General features: G+C 44.1%; 2 protein-coding genes, 1 long non-coding RNA gene and 1 pseudogene across 3 annotated transcripts; 3 read left to right on the top strand and 1 right to left on the bottom strand.

Annotated features, from left to right (window-relative positions):
• Positions 1–4,849: 4,849 nt before the first annotated feature.
• LOC125539634 lies at positions 4,850–6,042 on the top strand. The gene is made up of 2 exons (XR_007296916.1): positions 4,850–5,037; positions 5,586–6,042. It is a non-coding gene; the product is annotated as an uncharacterized LOC125539634 (long non-coding RNA).
• Positions 6,043–11,431: 5,389 nt separating this feature from the next.
• Positions 11,432–13,988, bottom strand: LOC125539632 (pentatricopeptide repeat-containing protein At2g15980). The gene is made up of 3 exons (XM_048703131.1): positions 12,494–13,988; positions 12,114–12,178; positions 11,432–11,974 (listed from the first exon to the last, which is right to left on the bottom strand). The coding sequence occupies exon 1, from the start codon at positions 13,944–13,946 to the stop codon at positions 12,534–12,536; it is 1,413 nt and encodes a 470-aa protein (XP_048559088.1). The 5' UTR covers positions 13,947–13,988; the 3' UTR covers positions 11,432–11,974; positions 12,114–12,178; positions 12,494–12,533.
• An 838-nt stretch (positions 13,989–14,826) lies between these two features.
• LOC125534005 lies at positions 14,827–17,213 on the top strand (annotated as a pseudogene).
• A 117-nt stretch (positions 17,214–17,330) lies between these two features.
• On the top strand, positions 17,331–19,182 carry LOC125534006 (E3 ubiquitin-protein ligase RNF19A-like). The gene is made up of 2 exons (XM_048697313.1): positions 17,331–18,514; positions 18,610–19,182. Exons 1-2 carry the CDS (start codon positions 18,140–18,142, stop codon positions 18,787–18,789), a joined length of 555 nt encoding a protein of 184 aa, XP_048553270.1. The 5' UTR covers positions 17,331–18,139; the 3' UTR covers positions 18,790–19,182.
• Positions 19,183–22,665: the final 3,483 nt, after the last annotated feature.

Raw genomic sequence — 22,665 nt, 5'->3', positions numbered from 1 at the left:
GGACATCCGAAACCGGTTCATTAGATGGAAAAGTGAGGGCGTGCTCAATAGAAGCAATGTCAACCGAGACACCTGGGATGGAGTAAGGGAAAACTGACTCGTCGAAAACAACATCACAAGAGATATAGATCCTACCCGAGATGCGATCAAGACACTTATAGCCCTTATGTAGAGGGCTATAGCCAAGGAAAACACACATCTTGGAACAAAACTCTAGCTTGTGAGCATTATACTGGCGGAGACTAGGCCAACAAGCACACCCAAAAATCCGAAGATAGGAATAATTGGGATGAACATGAAACAGGCGGAACAGGGGCGTGTCCTTGTTGAGAACCGGAATGGGCATACGGTTGATGAGATAGCATGCGTAAGAAAGGCTTCATCCCAAAACCGGAGTAGGAGAGACGAATGCGCCAGTAAGGTGAGGCCGGTCTCTACCAAATGACAGTGTTTGCGCTCAGCAATACCGTTATGCTGAGATGTATGTGGACATGACATACGGTGGGAGATGCCCGTGCGTTGAAAATAGCGATGGAGCTTGTGGTATTCACCACCCCAGTTGGACCGAACGGCCTTGATTTTGCAATCCAAAAGGCATCCGACATGAGCCTGAAAGTTATAGAAGACTTGCTCAACATCGGACTTATGTTTAAGCAAATAAATCCAAGTGAAGCGCGTGTAGTCATCAACAAAGCTAACATAATACTTGTATCCCCCCCCGAAGACGCAATAGCGGGACCCCAAACATCTGAATGAATTAATTCAAGAGGTACAGTAGTGACATGAAAAGATGTAGAATACGGTAGTTGACGACTCTTAGCACGCTGATATGCATCACACACTAATGGTGAAGTATTTGAACTAGAACATGGAAGGCCATGGCTCTGAACAATGGAGGTGACCACATTATTGGTAGGGTGACCTAGACGTTGATGCCATTGCGAGGACGAAACTCAGACACTGGATGAAGCATGGCGAGATGACGAGGACGATGCACGAGCAAAGGGAATCGGGTAGACCCCTCCCCGGCTGCTACCTTGAAGAATGACGCGCCTGGTTGCTTTGTCCTTAACAAAGAAAAGACGACGGTGAAACTCAACAAACACGTCATTATCACAAACAAGGCGATAGACAGAAAGAAGATGCTCTCTGATGTGTGGAACATGCAGGATGTTGCGCAGTTTGAGAGATGAACCGGGTAAGCGGGAATGACCAATGTGTGAAATAGACAAACCTGCACCATTGGCCACTTGAACCTGGTCCTTGCCATCATAGCGCTCGTGAACCTGGAGACGTTCAAGATCACTTGTTAGGTGATCCATAGCCCCGGTGTCCAGTACCCAAGGATAGTTGACGGTGTTGGTGGAGGCCGAGTTGGCGGAGCGAGTGTTGTTGTCCTGGTCATAGCGCTTGCGACAATCATCGGCCTCATGCCCCCCCAGTTTTTGCAAATTTGACACCGGGGGCGCCAGCGATTGTTGCGACGGCCACTGCCGCCGTTGTTGCCGCTGTTACCCCCGCCACCTTGCCGACCATTGCCGACGTAGGAGGGGTTGCGGTCGCGGCCACCGTTGCCGCCTTGGCGGCCATGCCCGGGTTGGCCGTTGCCATCGGTCGGGTGACCCCTACTCTGGGAGGGGTAGGGCTCCGAGTAGGGAGCGCGCCCGCCCTGGCCGTAGGAGCCGGAGCGAGTCACGGCGTTGGCCGAGGGAGTCCACCCCTCCGACGCACTCTGCTGAGCCTGCAACGCTTCGAACGACAAGACGAGCGAGTAGAAGCTGGAGTAGGGCATAGGTGCATTACTCACACCCATGGAGGCGGTGATGGGGTTGTAGGCGGAGCCGAGTCCTGTGAGGATGTGATCAATGAGCTCATCATCACGAATCGGAGAGCCGGCGACAGCCATGGTGTCGGCGAGGGCCTTCATCTTGTGCATGTACTCAGCCGCGGACATCTCCTCCTTCCTCAGCGTCTGAAGTTGACGCAGGATGTGACGGACGTTGGCACGACTCTGCGCACCGTACATGGCACCGACGACCGTCCATACCACCTGCGCCGTCTCACAGCTGATGAGCTGACATGCGATGTCCTCCTCCATGGAGGTGAGAAGGAGGCCCTTGACCTTCTGGTCCTGAGTCCACCAATGGTGGTACGCCAGGTTAGCGGTGGTCGTCGTGGCATCACCAGTCCCGATGGCGATGGTCTTGTCGGGTGCCACCGTGGTGCTGTCCAGGTAGCCATGGAGGTTTGCGCCGGCTAAGACGGTGCCGGCGATGCCTCCCCACAACATGAAGTTGTGGCGGCCAAGGCGGACAGAGATCGCCGGAACGGCGAGGGCGGCGGGAACGGTGGTAGCCACGGGCGAGGTGATGGTGCCGACGCTGTTGGAGAGCGAAAGGGCGGCAGACGACATCGCGGCGGCGTGGTGGAGGGCGGCGCGCGGCGGCGGCGGCGCGGAAGGGCGGCGCGCGGCGTAGGGTTCGCGCGGCGGCCCGGTGGCTCTGGTACCAAGTTGAAGAGGTAGGTTTAGGTTTTTGGTGGGTGGCTAACATCCAACCTCACGTCTCAATATATAGATGAGCAGAATATAGTTACATACATATACAAATACGTGTACATGTACAATATGCTAGACCCTATTTTACATAACCGACACGTGGCATCCATCATAACGGGTTGTCATTAAGCTATCGGGTGTCGGTTTGGATCCGATAACCCGTTAACATCACGGACCAATGGGGATTTTTCACGTGTCAAATTCTCATTCACCAGCACACTAGTGAAAAAACGGCTGACCACAACTTTCGTTTATGGCGCGCCGTTTTTTATCAACGCCAACACTATTTTTTTTCAAATAGTGCTTGAAGGAAATATGCCCTAGAGGCAATAATAAAGTTATTATTTATTTCCTTATATCATTGTTTATTATTCATGCTAGAATTGTATTAACCGGAAACATACTACATGTGTGAATACATAGACAAATAGAGTGTCACTAGTATGCCTCTACTTGACTAGCTCGTTGATCAAAGATGGTTAAGTTTCCTAGCCATTGACATGAGTTGTCATTTGATTAAACTGGATCACATCATTAGGAGAATGATGTGATTGACCTGACCCATTCCGTTAGCTTAGCACCCGCTCGTTTAGTATGTTGCTATTGCTTTCTTCATGACTTATACATGTTCCTATGACTATGAGATTATGCAACTCCCATTTACTGGAGGAACACTTTGTGTGCTACCAAACGTCACAATGTAACTGAGTGATTATAAAGGTGCTCTATAGGTGTCTCCGAAGGTACTTGTTGGGTTAGCGTATTTCGAGATTAGGATTTGTCACTCTGATTGTCGGAGAGGTATCTCTGGGCCCTCTCGGTAATGCACATCACTTAAGCCTTGCAAGCATTGCAACTAATGAATTAGTTGCGGAATGATGTATTACGGAACGAGTAAAGAGACTTGCCGGTAACGAGATTGAAACTAGGTATTGAGATACCGACGATCGAATCTCGGGCAAGTAACATACCGATGACAAAGGGAACAACGTATGTTGTTATGCGGTCTGACCGATAAAGATCTTTGTAGAATATGTGGGAACCAATATGAGCATCCAGGTTCCGCTATTGGTTGTTGACCGGAGACGTGTCTCGGTCATGTCTACATAGTTCTCGAACCCTTATGGCCCGCACGCTTAATGTTTCGATGACAGTTATATTATGAGTTTATATGTTTTGATGTACCCAAGGTTGTTCGAAGTCTCGAACGTGAACACGGACATGACGAGGAGTCTTGAAATGGTCGAGACATGAAGATTGATCTATTGGAAGCCTATGTTTGGATATCGGAAGTGTTCCGGGTGAAATCAGGATTTTACCGGAGTACCGGGAGGTTACCGGAACCCCCGGGAGGTTAATAGGCCTTAGTGGGCCTTTACGGAGAAGAGGATAGGCGGCCAGGGCTGGGCCACGCGCCCCTCCCCCCTAGTCTGAATAGGACAAGGAGAGGGGGGCGACGCCTCCCCTTCCTTCCTCTCTCCCTCCTCTTTCCCCCTCCCAAGTCCTAATCCAACTAGAAAAGGGGGGAGTCCTACTCCCGGTGGGAGTAGGACTCCTCCTGGCGCGCCCTCTCTCTTGGCCAGCCGCACCCCCCCTTGCTCCTTTATATATGGGGCAGGGGGCACCCTAGAGACACAACAATTGATCGGTTGATCTTTTAGCCGTGTGCGGTGCCCCCCTCCACCATAGTCCACCTCGATAATACTGTAGCGGTGCTTAGGCGAAGCCCTGCGTCGGTAGAACATCATCATCGTCACCACGCAATCGTGCTGACAAAACTCTTCCTCAACACTCGGCTGGATCGGAGTTCGAGGGACGTCATTGGGCTGAACGTGTGTTGAACTCGGAGGTGCCGTGCGTTCGGTACTTGATCGGTTGGATCGTGAAGACGTACAACTACATCAACCGCATTGTGCTAACGCTTCCGCTTTCGGTCTATGAGGGTACGTGGACAACACTCTCCCCTCTTGTTGCTATGCATCACCATGATCTTGCGTGTGCGTAGGATTTTTTTTGAAATTACTACGTTACCCAACAGTGCTGGCGTCGGACAATTTGGTACTCCCTCTGTCCTAAAATTCTCGTCTTAGATTTGTCTAGATACGGATGTATCTAACACTAGATACAGTTGTATCTAGACAAATCTAAGACAATTTTGGGACGGAGGGAGTACGACATTGCTACTACCATACCGCTGGCGTGTATTATTTCTTGAACGACATAGATATTTTCTGAGTTTTTTATGTGTGCTAACGTTTTCTATGTCGTGACCCATTAGGCCTACGCCAACACTATCCATTGGGCCAACGCCAGCAAAAACTGCCCTGTCCAGTAAAAACAAGTAAGTCAGATTCAGTACGAACTCACACCCTTCTTCTTCGTACCCCCTTCTCGACCAACGCCGCCACCGCGACCGCCGCCTGACCACGCCGCTCTTCGCCGCCGGAACTGCGCGGCCACCGCCAACTCCGACAAAGGAGGTGAGATCTTCCCTCTCCCCCTTGCGAATCTTCTTCGCCTTCCCAAGCGCATCTCCCTCCGGTAGCGGATCTGAGCTAGAAAATTTCTTTTGATAGATGGAGTAGATGATTGGTTTATATATGAATGGATACGATATCTCTTTGATAGATGGATGGATGAATGGATAGAGTGTATTATGAACGGATATGATATCTTCGGTGGCTGATCTCATCTTGTTATATAACTATCATCCGGTGATGATTGGTCTGTTTACAAAGGCTTATTCCTTAATGACCCACTCAAGCAGGATCATCTTCGTTCATATTGTACAATTTCTATAGACCAACATATCTAGTTTGCTATGCAATTTGCTGTTGTAGGTCACCACATGCTATCTAGTTTGCTATATATAGGTCAACCCTCGACATTGAGATGCATGCTATCTAGTTTGATTAGTTCTATACATTGCAATATTTGAACTACTTTACATTGTGATCCATGCTATCTAGTTTGATTAGTTCTATACATTGCAATATTATCTTGATCGTATATGCATGTGTGTTTGTAGGTCATGGCCAATTCTAGAGGCAACAATGAGTCGGTGTGCGATGTGGACATGGCCAACAATCAATTCTTAGACACTTATGAGTATATCATCAAGAGCATGCAAGGGGCAAATGACGAGCTAAAGGTGGAGATTAAAGAGCTACGCAAGGACACTATTTGGCTCGTTAAGGAGACTAATGAGTTGAGGGACGAGAGGGATAAGCTCGTCGAGGATCGGGAAAACTGAAGGAGGGCATAAGACTCCTTAGGGCTGAGAGGATTGACTTGAAGATGGCCATAGGTCATTTCAGAAGAAATGGAGAGGGGGGTAGAAAGAAGATTCGCCAGCTGGGCATTCTCCTTGATGATGATTAGTTTTTTTAAGTAGCTAGTTCATCTTATTAGTTGATTATGATCGAGTAACTAGAGTACTTGATGAGCAACTTTTGTGAAGTTTAATATCAACTTGTTAAGTTCATGAGCCTCTTCTGTAATGATTATCTATTAAGTAAGTACCTAGTGTTGATGAGTATATTGTGTTCATTAGTATCTACTCCTTCCGTCCGAAAATACTTGTCATCAAAATGGATAAAAAGGGATGTATCTAGAACTAAAATACATCTAGATACATCCCCTTTTATTCATTTTGATGACAAGTATTTCCGGACGGAGGAAATATTAAGTAAGTAGCTAATACTGATGAGCAATTTTTTTATTACTAAAAAACCATTTGCTGGCGTTGGATAAGTAGTCATGCCGGAGTTAAGATGAACTTAGTGCTAGTGTTGGACTGGTGACACGCCAGCCCCATGTACGATACTGCTGTCGTGTCCTCCAACGCCACAACTATTTTTTTAGCAATGGCGCCATATTAGTGGTGTCGTGTGTCTACGCCAGCAAGGCAGTTTTTGGCACGCCATAGCTAGGCTTTTCTCCACTAGTGACAGTACCACATGTCAGCTCGGCTTTGGGACAAATGTCATCCGTCCAATGGACATGTGGAATGGCCTAGAAGTGGCCCATTTAGGTTAAAAGGGCCGACCCAGCCAAAGGCCAACAAGATTTTGTCAGATACTAATGGGCCCGCCCGTTAACAGACTGTCATGTTTTGGGCCAAACTACATACTATATCAGATCTGGCCCGTTAACAGGCCATGGTGCTTTTGAGCCCACTGAAGGCCCGATTTGTATTTCAGTTTATTAAAGGTCGTTTAACAGTTTGACCCACTTCGACCCGATATTTGTTTCGGCCTAATAGCGGCTCTTGATGCATTTGGGTTGTTTTCGGCCTGGTTTCACTTTCGGTCATTTAACGACCTGTGTTACATCTGGGCCTATTTCTGGTTCGAAGTAACTTTCAGCCTCTTAATGGCCCATTGTCTTCGTGGAAAAATTTCAGGACAACCCGACTATCAACCTGTTAAAGGCCCATGATATAGTTGGACCTAATTATTGCCCGCTTTGCATCCGACCTGCTTACACCCCATAATGTGATTGGGTAAACCATGGCCCGAAATAAATTTTGGCTTGTTAAGGGCCCATCATATAACTGGGCCAATTATGGGCCGATGCATATTTCGGCCTGATGTCGGCCCGTGAATTATCCTACACAATTCAGGCCCAATCTACTTTTTAGCCTGTTTAAAGTCCATGGCACTTTCTAGCACAACTAAGGCCCACGGTTTACTCAGCCTGTTAAAGGCCCAAAACTACTAGGGGGGCAGTTGACGATTAGGCCTGCTAATGGCCCGAGATGATTGCGGGCCCATGTTTCGGCCCATATATAGCGAGTTGCGGGCCGACCCGTTTGAGTACCGTGTTTTTTTATATACTAACATTTTGGCCTTTTGACCTCTATCGAAGCTTACGGCCTTTTCAGAGAGCGAGGACAACATATACAATAAATAAATTACAACACCGTGACTAAGAATAAATCTAGACTATACAATAAAGAAATTATGACATATATTACATCCACTGGGCATCAAAGTTTGCTACGAGTGATAATAAAGAACACAACCAGACTACAGATTATGGGGCTGTTTGGTTTGTGACTAACTTAGCCAAAGATTGCCACAACTAAGATTAGACAAGTTTGACCAACTTAGGTGAGTGTTTGGTTCAAGCCACACCTTAGGCAAGCCACACTTGGGCCCCACATGTCATACACACAAAAAGTATGGCAAGATTCCCTTAGGCTTGCCAATTTGTGGCTCTCATTTTGATGAACTAACCTTAGGCAAGTTTGGCAAAAATGTGTGGCAAAGTGTGGCAATGCTAGTCCTATAACCAAACAGCCCCTACATACACTGGGTATCAAATGTCACCACCAGTGCAAATAAACGCGTTGACAAAATAATATACAAAACCGATAATACTTTAACACAGTTCAAGAAAGGTTAGCCCTGACCGGGAGCTGCATCGCAAGGAGCTGAGCAAGCTGATGAGACTGCGCTTGTTTGACACTTATATCCTCCAACTCTTGGACTTCTCGTTGATCTTCCACAGAGATTGGAGTTCTAGTAAGCTGAACCATGTCTTTCTGCTTGAAGCTGAGACCGAAGAAGTTGAACAGATTCAGGTGGCGACTTCATCGAGCTTGTGTCAGTGCTATTAGCGAGTAACTTCAACACTACATCAAGACATGACTTTGGGGTTGTATCGCTATCCCCAAGATGTGTTGCCTCATTCCCTACAATATATGTCAGAGGGACAATCAATGGGTTCATCTCACTATCATTGTGGTAGTTCTTCCCACCGTCAGAGATATCACTCTGAAAGAGAAACAGGGAGACATATAACAAGTTTTGCACGTATAAGCATCAGTGTTGTCAATTCATCCAATTTTTTATTTGCAAGTAAAGACACACGATTTAAAATAAGATTAACATAATATGACATTGTTCATTGTTAAGACATGACAGGAAATGACATTGTGCAGGAGTGGCTAGCTTCACCACACCATTGGATTACAGATCAAGAACACAAGTATACATGCAGTGCTAAAGAACGTATAAGTATCATGGACAGTGTACTGTCAATTTATCATATTTCATATTGGTAAATAAAGAGACATGATTTAAATAACATTAACATAATGTGACATTGTTCATAGTTAAGACATAGCAGGATGTGGCATTGTCCTAGAGTTGATAGTTTCACCATACCACTAGATTACAAATCAAGAACACGAGCATACACACAGTGCTAAAGAAGATCACTTACTGTGTTTAGTTTCATTTACATGGTATGAATAAAGAACTTGGTTGTACAACTAAAATCTGAAATTGAGAAGGACAAACTTATGTTTATGAACCTCTTCGTAATAAACTTTAAACATGCATTTTGATGCAAACGACAAAAATAAACAACAATTGCAGTCATGACTATCCAAATATATACAACAAATTTGAAGGCTCAAGAAGGACAAACTTACGTTAGTAGTGAAGATCGGCTCTATAAAGCCCTTGTCCATGTTGATGTGTGGGGGGGGGGGGCAATTGAAGAAGTTGACCATAGAATCTTCTTCATAAGCATTGCCTTCATTCTACATTTTGTTAAGAGTAAATATAGATGTGATAATATAGGAACAAATGAAGAATATTTAAGCTAAGATTCAGAGTGATGCTACATAATCAACTAGCTATAAATGTAAGTACAACATACAGACAAAAGATACTAACAAGAGCAATGCGGAGCTAAACTTTTTCAGTAGCATTGATTTTATTCAACATGATGTTAGCATGCAGGGAGGCTCTTACTCTTACTACTAACTTGGCTTTGCAAGTGGTTATAGTTTCCGATTGCCAAATGGTGGTTCAGGACATCAACAAGTAGACCAGATAAACTTATGCGAGCATCATGAAGGAGGTCATCGAAACTTCTAAGCACTTTAATGAGTGTTCTTTCATTTTTTGTAGTAGAGTTTCAAAATTTGAGGCACATAGCCTTGCTACGCATGCTTTTGGTCTAGATCTCGGGCGCAATCTGTGGCTGTTATACCCGTCAGACCTTCATTGTATCCCTATAAATATCTTTAATCAATAAAGTAAGTGTGTTTAGATTAAAAAAATGTTAAAGGTGCGTGCGTGGGCCAAATCCTATTCAGCGCCCTAAGTGTCGTTTATAGGTGTTCCTACAACCTGGTGCACCATCCTTTCACTTTGGGCTCGACCCATTTAACTCTTATTTCTTTCTCTTGTTTTTCCAAGAGGAGTTATGTATGGTTTTTTTCTTCGTGTTTCATTTTTATTTTTCGATCATCCATTTTTCAAAATTCACAAACTTTTTTCAAAATCATGATTTTTTTTCTTAAATTCGGGATCAATTTTAAAATTTATAATGTTTTAATTTTTTGTTGAAATTTTCAAATTTGTGAAGATTTTTCAAGTCTGTGAACTTTTTCCAAATTTGTGAACATTTTTTGAAATTCACAATTTTTTCCAAATTAGTGATCTTTTTTGTCAAATCTATGAACATTTTGAAAATGGAATATTTTTAATTCTGCAAAGATTTTCAATTCACATTTTTTTTCAAATTTGTGAAAAAATTGAAATTCGTGAAATTTTCCAAATTTGTGAACTTTTTCAAAACCTCGGTTTTTTTTCAAAATTGTGATTTTTTTTCAAATCCACGGAGGATTGTTTCAAATTTACAAATAAGTTTTAGAAAATCCGTGAACATATTTAGAAATCTGTGAATATTTTTAGAAAATCTGCGAATATTTTTAGAAAATCTATGAACATTTTGAATTCTGTGAACATTTTTAGGGAAAAATTGAAATTTTAAAAAAAATCAATTTCATTTTTAAAAATTTCATGAACATTTGTTACTTAAAAACTGGTCGGCTTTTTCTAAGAACATCATACCTACTGTAGTAAAATAGGAGCAAAAAAACAGGTGAGCGAGCGGTGGCGAAGAGACATCCAAAAGCAATAAAAATGTAGTATTTTGCAGAGAATTGTGGCATCCTTTTAGAATGACTAATATCATCGGGTGAAAATGCAAATGAAAGGACAAAGATTTTCTCACTGGCAGAGTTGGAGCATGCAACAAACAACTTTGATTGCATACGGATCCTTGGCCGTGGAGGGCATGGCATGGTGTACAAAGGCATCTTATCTGATCATCTTGTGGTCGCTATAAAGAAATCTAAGGTCATTGAGCAAGGTGAGATTGACCAAGTCGTCAATGATGTCGCCATCCTTTCATAGATCAACCACAGAAACATCACAAAGCTTTGTGGCAGCTGCCTTGAAACTGAGACATGATGTGAGCTCCAGTACTGAATCCTTAACCGTGAATCAAATGAAGCTGCACATAGATGCATCAAGCAGTCTAGTGAGGATCGTAGAAGATGTTTCGGGTAAACAATACCCCCTCTTTCATATAGGATGTATTCAAATCCATTGTAATCCTCATGAATAAGTAATAAAGCCTGCGATTCAAAAAAAAGTCTACTTTTGAAAGCATTTTGAAGTGATGATTTTGTTATTTTTACCCAGACCTCCATGAAGGTGATTTCATTACTAAAATATGCACGCGGACAGAAAACTAAGCAATTTTGTTGTCAAAAAAATAAATCAGATTTTTGTTTTGTTTTCGTTCTGATTTTACTGTTCATATTGGCAGCATTTGAGCTCGAGATTAGAAGAACACTTTCGACTTAACAAGTGTAATTCTAGATCTATAAATGTTGTGTTAGCCAACAACTATAGTCTTTTTAATATTGCTTGAGCAAGGTCTTGAGTTTCATGTAGCATCCAGTTCACCGGAAACATTTGCCTTCATTTTCGTTCATCTAAAAGCTTGAACCGATGAAAAGACAGTATAGTTTAGGGACGCAATGCCACCCACACTTGAATCAGATAAGCACAAAGTTGCCTTTGTTTGATTGCACCATAGAGAAAACTAAGATTCTTTTTTCAAAAGGTTCGACTTAATGCAGACTTTTTACAAGATACAGACCCCAAAACCAATAGAAGAAAATTCTAAAATACATTCCTCTAAAATTTCCATGATATCATTTGAATGATAGAAGCAAATTCGTTTTAAAGCAAGGTAAAGAGTGCCAAGGTAACTTTACACACATCACACCAAAGCGCCTGGCTTCTCTGGCCTGCTGCTGTGGTTTTACTGACTGACGGAACACTGACCACGGTGATGAACATACCGCCTCTCACTACTGTCTTGCTTCTTCAGCTCTTGGCGAGTTCGTCCTTTGCAATTGCCAGCTTTCAGACGTATGTATATAACACGCACTCTCACCCTTGTCAATATACAGTTCTGCCAAAGTCCTGATCATGAGAGGTCAGTTAGGTGATGCGCTCAGGAACAGATAATTTGCATTGTCTCAAGGATCTTCCTTGCTGGAGCATGAATGCAGCACTTGCCAACTCTCTTATGGCGGAACTGTGACATAAGAATAAGTATTGTTATTTTTGGCTACCGTCGGTGCCAACCGAAACATTAGATTTTAGAACCACCGACACACACTACATACATCAAACATGAAATTGTACTTCATAGTTGCAGTCCATGTGGTACATACCTCAAATAATGAAGGGAGCTGGCCAATTAACTCTTTGGCTACATGTACCGCAGATCTTAACAAACCTGCAAAAATCATATGTCCCTTTTCATATGCAACAACTATATATCAATGGCATGCATGAGTGCATGACACAAAGATTGATGTAAGCTGTAAAAGTTGAAATATATGGTAATAACACAGGAGATGATCACTAAAGTAGTTAACACAACCAGCCAGAAGTCATGAACCTAACAATAAAATTCACAGATAGAGGTGGAAGACCCTCAGACTCCATATATTTCTAAAGATACAACTCAGAGATTTTTGTGCTCTAATATGTACAGTGTAAAGACTGAAGATGAACAAAATTGGATGAGACAAGTACAACAGGAATTTACCAGTGTCCTGAACAGCAACATACGAAGCTTAAAAAACGCATCATTGCATACATTCCAGGTCACTGCCATCCTCAATGCCTATCGCTGCCATTTCCTTCCTCAACCTCTCAACCATCTCGTGGTCCTCATCCTTCTCATAAGCGCGGACAAAAGCATGGTATACCTCAGCTCCGGCTTTGAATCCCTTCCCGGCCATCTCTGCCTGGAGTCTCATCGCCACCTCCATTTCCCCTTTCTCACAAAATCCCCTTATCAGCACCTCATAGCTTCCCCGACTCGGTGTGAACTCTTCCCTCTTCATCTCTGCCCTCAAAATACATAACGCCTCCTCAACTCTCCTCTTCTGACACAATCTATCAACCATCTCCTCGACAACCTCCGCCGCCATACCAAATCCCCTCCTTCTGAGGTCTACACGAACAAGCATCGCAGCATCAACATCCCCTGTCCTACAATGCCCTCTAACCAACCACTCAAGTGTTGTAACACTTGGCTCAATCCCACAAATCTCCATGTCCTTGAACATCTCCTCTGCCATCCCCACCTCCCCGGCAGCACAATACCCACCAATCATCGTGTTGTATGAGGTGACATCTGGTTGGATCCCTCCCTGAACCATCTCATCCCACAATCCTCGCGCCTTCTCCATATCCCTGTCATCACAGCACGCGGCCATCCGAATGTTGTAAGTGCCCACATTGTGCTTGCAGGAGTACCTGTCCATTTCGTCGAGCACAATGTCGAAATCTTGGCACTTGCCATGGCGGTAGAAAGCGAGGAGGAGGGAGTTGAAGGTCTGCGCCGTCGGCTGGAGCACGCGGTTGGTTCTTGGACCCGGACGCGTGTAGACTTGGTGGTACATCTCGAGGGCGGACTCGGCGCAGGGAAGGGAGCGGAAGAGCAGCGCGACGGTGGAGGGGAGGGGGCAGGCGCCGGAGGCGAGGTAGCGGCGGGCGATGGAGGCCGCCGCGAGGGGTTCGCGGCGGGAGCGGAGGTAGGCGAGGAGGAGGAGGTCGAAGACGAAGGGGGCCGACGCGAAGCGGCGGTAGGTGGCGGCGAGGGCGTTGAAGATCTGGGAGGGGGAGTAGTGGCAGGTGGCGGAGGAGAGGACGGATATGGCCGCGCGCCGGAGGCGGGAGGCGGCCGCGACGTGCGCGGCGGAGGCGGAGAGGATGAGCGGGGGCGGGGAGCGGGATGGGAGGAGGCGGCGGAGGGCGAACTGGTGGAAGCTGAGCGCTACGTGGGGCCGGTGGCGGAGGAGGAGGAGGACGGCGGAGACGGCGGACGCGGGGAGGGGGTCGGGGAGCGGCAGGGAGGCGAGTTGGGACCACTTGGACTTGGCGCGGTGGGAGGTGAGCGCGGAAGCGGCGGCGGCCGCGTACGGGTGGGCGGCGTCGATGAAGTACGGCGAGGAAGGGTCGGTGGTGGCATCTCCGCCGGGCGCGGCGTGCATAGAGGTGTGGGGAGTGGCTTCAGAGTCAGAAGTGCTATCGTACTTTCTTTTTCTTGTTCTTCTGAACCGGGTTATGCGGGATTTTGTTGGTAGCCAGATCGGCCGATGCTATTCTGTGCAGGGGTGGAAAATGGTAGTGGATAATTCGAAATATCTGATATTTGTATTTGAGAAAATGCATATTCATATCTAAACTATCTGCATTTGAATTAAAATGGAAATGGAAATTATCTGCACCTGAATTTACTTAACAAATAAATAAATAAATATGGTATAAGATTTTGACACAAATATGAATATGAAAGTGGATATATCCGTATCCGAATAAGATTATGGAAGGCAATTTTCAAAATTCTAGCCCCAACATTTCAATTATCCAACATAAAAGCCAAATAAGTGGTTAAATTTTACTCTTTGTATGATTAAACGTAGAAATTATAATGCATTACAATAGTATCTATTCATAAACCAATTTATTATTGACTTATTGTACGTCACAAGTTGATTATTTCATGTCACATAGCTATTGACTAATTTACTTAAGCAATATGTCATTATTATTTATATCCGTTCTGAATCGAATAAACATTTGATACGTATTTGTATACAAATAACATCCCATCCACATCTGTATCTGATAACATCCGTATTCGTATTCGTATTTGTTTTGAAAGTGATAAGAGCACTATCCGATCCGTCCGTTTCCATCCCTAATTCTGTGTTGGGTATCTAAATATTTGTCATCTGCTTAATTAATTGATGGAGTCTCCAAACTCCTGTTGAAGATAATCAGAAGCACACTTTTGTAGACGCAAAATTCATGCTGTCAATCAAAATTATAACAAAAAAAGAGTCTCTAAATTTCCCCCGTACGCGTACCGTCGCAAGTCGCCACCCGCAGCAGAGCCCTGGATGGAGATGGAGAGCGCTCACCGCGACGACGACCTCTCGCCGGAGGCGGCGAGGATGCTCCGCGAGATGGCGCTGCGGGGTCGCGAGGAGGGAGTGGAGCCCGATCTGTCGGACGAGCAGCTGCGCTCCAACTACCAGCTCCAGCAAGACGAGGTGCCCCCTCTTCCCCTGAAACTCTGTGCTTCACCCTAAACCTCGTCGCCGTTAAACCCTTGGGCCAATTTCGTAATGCAAACCCCACCCCTCTCCTGATCGCGGCGTCCACCGAGTCCTCCAAGTCGCGCACAATTTTTCCTAAGCTCTTGTGTAATTTCAGACCGCAAACCCTAACACTGGAAGATAGAGGTAGCAGAAAAAGTCTAGTGTAGTGCAATTTCGCTGTAGCTGAGCAGAAAACAGGAACATCCATTCAGTTTTTGTGGTCCTCTTGTGTCATGCACAGGTTGTGATTTGGAATAAGCTGCGACTTCACTGTAAGATCCAAGTATTTTGCTGCTCTGACATTCAGCTAAGCAGGTTCCAGACTGAAAGCATGAATACAATACTCTAGGAAAGTTGGTTTTAGAATTGGAGTGGCACTTCCAGGCTAATGGTGTGCAGGATATCAAAACAGAGGAAGTTCCACTCGAAATAAAAAAGAAGAAGAAGAGGAAATTCTGACATTGGTTAACAAACATTATCTGAATATAGTTTCATAAGCAAATTAATTTACTGCATAGGAGTTCTCTTCTCTTCAAGGCAAAAACCCCATAAATTTTCTTATACAAAACAACCCGTGTTCAGAAACAGAGAATGAGCATTGGTCGTCTCAAACTTGGATGTAAAAAAATTATACTGATTTTTCAAAGAGCAAATGCTGAGGTAACCTTATTCTGGGATATCTTATTTATTTCTTAGATGTTAGCTCTGGAGGCAATTTTTGGAGACAAGATCTGCATTTTTGGTGAAAAGGCTGGACCGCGATCTTTCCAGGTAAAACTTTTTAAATTGGTCCACAGGGTCCCAGGAATCAGTAACTATCATCGACACACAAAAATCATGATACTTGTTTTTCCATTTTCAATAATTTGCAGATTCAGGTGCATTGTGAAATTCCAGATGGCATCAGTGTATCCGTAGAACCATTCCAGGGTGTTGATGATGATGACCCAAAGAGCCAGTTCCTTGAAAACTTCAGTGTCGAGCACTTGGCTCCACTATCATTGACATGCCTCATGCCTCCATAGTACCCAAGCCATCATCCTCCATACTTCACTCTCGGTGTACAATGGTTGGATAATGTGAAGGTCTCCTCCCTTTGTCACATGCTCGACTCGATCTGGGCGCAACAAGCTGAACAGGAAGTTGTTTATGAGTGGGTGCATTGGCTGCAGAGCTCTATGCTTTCTCATCTTGGTTTTGACAACAGAATAGTCATACGACAGCCTCATACTGCGGTTGGTCCTGTGGATCTTCGGGTTGTGGGAGAGATTTTGTCTGCAGAGTCTGTCGTTCAACAGTTGATCGGCTACAATGAGGAGCAATGCCATGAATCCTTTCTCCACGGGCTTCATGCCTGCATGATTTGCTTCAGCGAGTACCCAGGTAACTTGAATGTTCTAGTTGATGCTCGGGGTACTCTTCCTGGGGCTCATTTCTTGCACTATGCTCTGCATTATGATATCTCTATTTTTTTCGTCTGAATATGCTGTGTTCTGCACATAGTAATTTTTTCAGGACTTACCATTCATCATTTGAAAATATATACATTGGATGCCGAATTGGGGTTCCATGATTTAATGAGCACGAATTCGAGCCTATATTGGCCGGAATTTGGAAATAATATCACATAACTAGAATCTAAATATTTGCTCAAAATTCATTTCAACTATTTAATACTCGTCAAGGCACAGCATTTTAAACCTGACAAAAATATCATTTTTCGCATATTCGTCAAGGCACAATTGAGCCTCTACTAATTTTGTACAGCAATAACAAATGCACACCCGCAAAAAAAAAAGCAATAACAAATGCAGTGTCCATGTGTCACTGCGTTTCACTAATTATGTACACAATTGAGCCTCTGCTAATTAAACCAATGGACCATTCAAAAGCTTAAACTTACCATAGATAATCATGTCCATGTTCACTCTTCTGTGAAATAATCAATTAATCATGGGCAATCTAAGTTCCATCATGTCAGGAGACTTGTAAGAACTAAATTGTGTCTTTTGATTACCCTCATGCGTTGATTTTGTAAAGCTTCCATGCCAGCATTACTTTTGCCAGAGGTGCATGGAGACTTACTCAAGGATTCATCTCAAGGAAGGAACAGTACTAAAGTTGGTGTGCCCTGATGACAAGTGTGGAGGCATTATTCCTCCTAATCTATTGAAGAGGTTGCCAGGAGATGCAGATTTTGAACGGTGCGAAAGGTTGATGCTTCAGAAAGCTCTAGATTCAATGGCTGATGTAGCGTACTGTCCAAGATGTGGAACAGCTTGCCTGTTAGACAAGGATAAAGCCGGATGCTCCAATTGCCTCTTTAACTTCTGCACCCGCTGCAGAGAGCCTTGTCACACAGGGAGGAGCTGTGTTATTCTTACTCCAGAAGAAAAACTTCTCACCTTACAGGTAGTAAATGGATCTAGGAGTACTATGTCATATACTCCTTGAAGTCCAGCTAAACGCTACAGAATCTCTCATTTGTCTCAATTCATTATTAGCTGTGACCTGTGAGTGTTCACAATCAGAGCCAAGTCCAACTTCCAACATATTAAAAGCATTTTCATAAAAGAAAAGGCTTATTTTCTTCTTCAGAATTTAGTAAAAAACAATTTCAAACTTTAGGCCCAACATATTACAAGCATGGATATAACTCTATGGTCACACGCACTGCTGTGGTGTGATTTCCTTTCCTCGCGTTGAATAAGCGCGCCTTTATAAGACATTGCCTCTTGGAGGTTTTTGGAAAAAAAAGCAACGAAAAATATTCAGATGGGGAGCCTCCCCCCATGAAAGTTTCAATTTTTTTCCAAGCTTCAGTGTTAATAATTGAACCATGTGTCCTACTTAAGTGCTGAACAAGAAAATTTGGGATGAGGGCGTGTAGTAATAGCACGCGCCGCTGGATATATCTCCCTACCAAATTAATCGTTGTAGAACTGATTTCTTTCGGTTAGTAGAGAAAAGGAACTACAAGTTTTTTCATTATATTTTCATTTTGAGGGGAACACATTCTTGTACCTAAGGTTATTGTATAACATGATTTCCCGGAAATATATGTCTGGTTGATTAATGCAATGAGGAATGATTACAATTATCAATGTGATGTTTGTTTTATACAGGAACAGTCAAGGGTGCGCCAATGGAGCAAAGGCGACATTGACAGACGAATCAACTTGGCAAATGAAATATTTAGCATCAAGGAAGTCCTCCGTTCTTCCGTTCCATGTCCTCATTGTGGTATTGCCTTCATACGTGTGTCTGGCTGCAACCACATGTTTTGCAGAAACTGTCACCGTGAATTCAACTACTTAAATGCTAGGAGGACAGAGACTGTAAGGGCACTTGATTTCATTACAGTGAATGCGGTGCAGATTGAACGAAAAGTACTGAGCCTATCCGTCAGCTCCAGACAGTATCCATGCCCAAAATGCCACCGACCATATCCCAAGGTGATGTTGATATGGCTTTCAGATATCATATGGATTTAATCATCAATTTTTTTATCTGATGTCGGGCAATATTTCACTGTATCTGATATGAGCAGATGGGAAACAACAACCACATCTTGTGCCTGGCATGTCAGGTTCATTACTGTGCTCTGTGTCGGAAGGTGGTGCGGAAGATCTCAGAGCACTATGGCCCCAGAGGATGCAAGCAGCACACTGTCGACCCTGAGATTGTTAGAACAAAGAACAAGGATGACTCGGGATCAGAACTTCTGTGAAATGAATTAGAGGTCAAGCATTGGTTTCAAATGCATTAGGCTGTTCTTATAGGTTTATTTCTGTGCAGTTACACACATATATACAGTTTGGAATAGGAATAGTTACACCTACAACCTATTTTTATGGAACATCAGTTATATTGTTACGTTCTCTTTTTTTCGCAAAAAAAAAAATGCAGGACCAAGGTGCCCGAGGAGCGGGCGACCTCTTGCTTAAGAGGCGGGGGCGCTTATCACTCGACTAAAGTGAGGGGTTGTGACTTGTATTTTAAAGATATTAATAAAGTGAGGGGTTGTGACTTGTATTTTAAAGATATTTTTTAATTCAATTTTTCAGTTGATTTCCCCCCCAAAATCCCAATTTTTTCCATTTTTGAAAGAACAAAAATCCCTATTTTTAGAGAGGGGATATTTTCTAAAGTTGCCATGTGCATTTTTAATTATAGGTAGCATGGCAATTCTTTTTTTATTTTAACCATGCCATTTTTTGTCTTCCAAAACATGGCAATTTTTAGTTTTTTTTGTAAAGCCACCTGGCAAGCTTTGGGAAATTTTATCACTTATTCAACGCAATTTTGGAATTGTCTTCTTACTTTCACATATGGCAATTTATTATTAAGAACATGATGTTTTAATAATTAATAACATGGATATTATTAAGAGGATGACAGTTTTATTATTAAGAACACGTCAGTTTTATTATTAATAAAATGTTTTTTATTAAAAGGATGACAATTTTATTATTAAGAGCACGACATTTTTAATATTAATAACATGTCAATTTTATTTTTAGGAGGATGGCAGTTTTATTATTAACAAGATGATAGTTTTTATTATTTGATTTGAGAGCATGCCATTTTTATTATTGAGAGGATGTCAGTTTTATTACTAAGAAGATGCCAATTTTTAATTGGCATTGCAATTTAGTTTTTCATTGGCATGGCTTTTTTATGATTTTTTTGCACAGTGAACTCAATAAATCAAAAAAATTATATCATGACATTTTATTTTCTGTCCATGGAAAAAAATAAAGACAAAATGTTCTTCAAAGTATGGCACTTTTTGCACAGTGAAACATCTCCATAGAAAATAAAATCATAATTTTTTTTTAGATCACACGACACTTTTTCTAATCATACCATTGTAAACTTGTAAATTAGAGAAATGGCAGCTTCATAAAGTTGCATGTCAATCTTCAGATTATACCTGGCCATCCCTCGGGCCGGGCCGGGCCTCAGGTCAGGCCAGACAAAGCCCGACGAAGAAAACATAGGCCTGGCCTTGGCCCGGCCATCGAGCCTAAAATCCAGGCCCAAGCCCGACCCGTCAATTTAAAAGCCCGCCGGGCCTTGGGCCTCAGGCCTCTTCAGTAAATCGCAAATATGACGGGCCCAGGCCCGGCCTGACCTGACCTTCAGGCTCAATTTCCAGGCCCAGGCCCAACCCATGGGCAAGACCGGGCCGGGTTGGGTCGGGCCGTCTGGGCCGGGTTGCCCATGGCCAGGTATACTTCAGATCATGGCAATTATAGTTTATATTTCTCTGCTTTTATAAGAAAATATGTATTTGTTTTGTTCATGGCATTTAAAAAAATAGTTAACTAGACCTATGGGTCAATCGGAGGGTTCGCCCTGGCCCTCCCCCGATGAAATCCAATGTGTCGTCACCGCACTTACATTAGTTCTTCTCCAAGCCACCGCCTCCCCGGAGCCGCCGATTGCTTCCCTGGAGCCGCTGCTTCCTCGCCATGCCTCTGAAGGAAAAGGGCACGACCGAACTAAAAGGGGTGCGCCGGTGTCCGTCCAGCAACTACGGCTTCGAGTTCCAACATGCCAGCCAGATGTATTGGCTCGACACACACTCGACGGGTGACCTCGCTGCCCATGCGTATGACGTCGCCGTGTGGAGGCTCAACCTCCCCTGCTCGAAACTCAATTCCCCGTAGATTGATTCTAGGGCCGATGCGGAGCTCGTCGGGCCTTCGGTGACAATTGAGTCGAGCCCGATCAAGCCGGCTCCTCGCATTGTTGTCGACAAACGGGAAAACATCCGAGAGAGCGGTGAGGAGGCCATGGTGGCATTTGCTAGGGCATATTCGGTGTATGTGCAAGCCGAGATGGAGTTCTACTGAAAAGGGACACCGAAAAGCGCAAGAACGACGACGAAGCAGTGCCTTCGTCATCACACGGCTAGAAGAAGAACGCAGGAGCCTCCGGTGTGGTCAACTCAATTCTGACGACAAGAGTGATGGGTCCAATGATATCGACTGGAACAAACTGTAGTGATCGTAGTTTAAGTTGGTAGTTTGAAGTGGCAATGTCGTATTTGAACTATGTTTTGCATATTTAAACTTCGGTCAAACTTTGTTTGAAATATGAAATATGGTTGAAGTAGTTCAAATGCTAGTTAAAGAAATTGATTTTGTTGATCTAGGTGCCCTATTATGGGGCTGCTGTTGGAGACGACGCTTGCTCATGCCCAAAAAATGCGTTTCATGCCAAGATTTTTGCCACCCTATTTTCGTGCTAAAAAACATGGCTGCTATTGGAGACACTCTAAAGTAGTAACATTATGATTAGTTGAGAAGATGAATTTTTTACTCCACCCGGTTTATCTATGCATTTTTCAACTTTCCATATGTTTCTTTTTTCATTTTGAGTGGAACAAATTCTTGTACCTAAGGCTATTGCATAACATGATTTCCCTGTAATATATGTCTGGTTGATTGATGCACTGGGAATTGATCACTGTCGGTGTCAAAACCGGCGGATCTCGGATAGGGGGTCCCGAACTGTGCGTCTAGGCCGGATGGTAACAGGAGGCAAGGGACACGAAGTTTTACCCAGGTTCGGGCCCTCTCGATGGAGGTAAAACTCTACGTCCTGCTTGATTAATATTGATGATATGGGTAGTACAAGAGTAGATCTACCACGAGATCAGAGAGGCTAAACCCTAGAAGCTAGCCTATGGTATGATTGTTGATGTGTATGTTGTCCTACGGACTAAAACTCCCCGGTTTATATAGACACCGGAGAGGGTTAGGGTTACATAGAGTCGGTTACAATGGTAGGAGATCTGAACATCCGTATCGCCAAGCTTGCCTTCCACGCCAAGAAAAGTCCCTTCCGGACACGGGACGGAGTCTTCAATCTTGTATCTTCATAGTCCAGGAGTCCGGCTGAAGGTATAGTTCGGCTATCCGAACACCCCCTAATCCAGGACTCCCTCAGTAGCCCCTGAACCAGGCTTCAATGACGACGAGTCCGGCGCGCAGATTGTCTTCGGCATTGCAAGGCGGGTTCCTCCTCCAAGTACTTTATAGAAGATTTTAAACACAAAGATAGTGTCCGGCTCTGCAAAATAAGTTTTCCACATATTGCCATAGAGAGAATAATATTTACACAAATCTAATCTGCTGACGTATTCCGTAGTGCGACACACCAAGGCCAAGCTTTTATCCGAGTCGTTTCATTATCCCACCTCAGCGCGTCATGCGAGGTGGTTTCCTTGGCACGTCCTGTTAAAGCAGAGATCGTGTCCCCTTATTCCGGGATTCTCATCAATACGGGCGTGGGTAACCCAACCGCTTCTAGGACTCCTAGATCATAGGCAAGTCCAAACGGACACGGAGAGGACGCTCGATATCCACCCTCTTTATAAAGGGACGAGGCCTTTTATTTTTCCCTCCCGTGCTCAATCGAATCCTTCCCCTACCTCAAGCTCAAACGCCCAAAGTTCAGGTCAGGTGCTCCGAACCTTCAGTTATGTCCAGATCTAGCCTTCAAGGCCGATGGGTGCCTTCTTCCGTCACGGAAGAAGACGTCAAAAAGTTGAGGGAGGCCAGATATCTGACCGTCGAGATTCTGCATCGGCTGC

Source organism: Triticum urartu, chromosome 2 (assembly GCF_003073215.2).
Source record: "Triticum urartu cultivar G1812 chromosome 2, Tu2.1, whole genome shotgun sequence".
Classification (NCBI taxonomy): domain Eukaryota; kingdom Viridiplantae; phylum Streptophyta; class Magnoliopsida; order Poales; family Poaceae; genus Triticum; species Triticum urartu.
The sequence above is the reverse complement of the archived record's forward strand: the minus strand, read 5'-3'. Positions and strand labels throughout refer to the sequence as shown.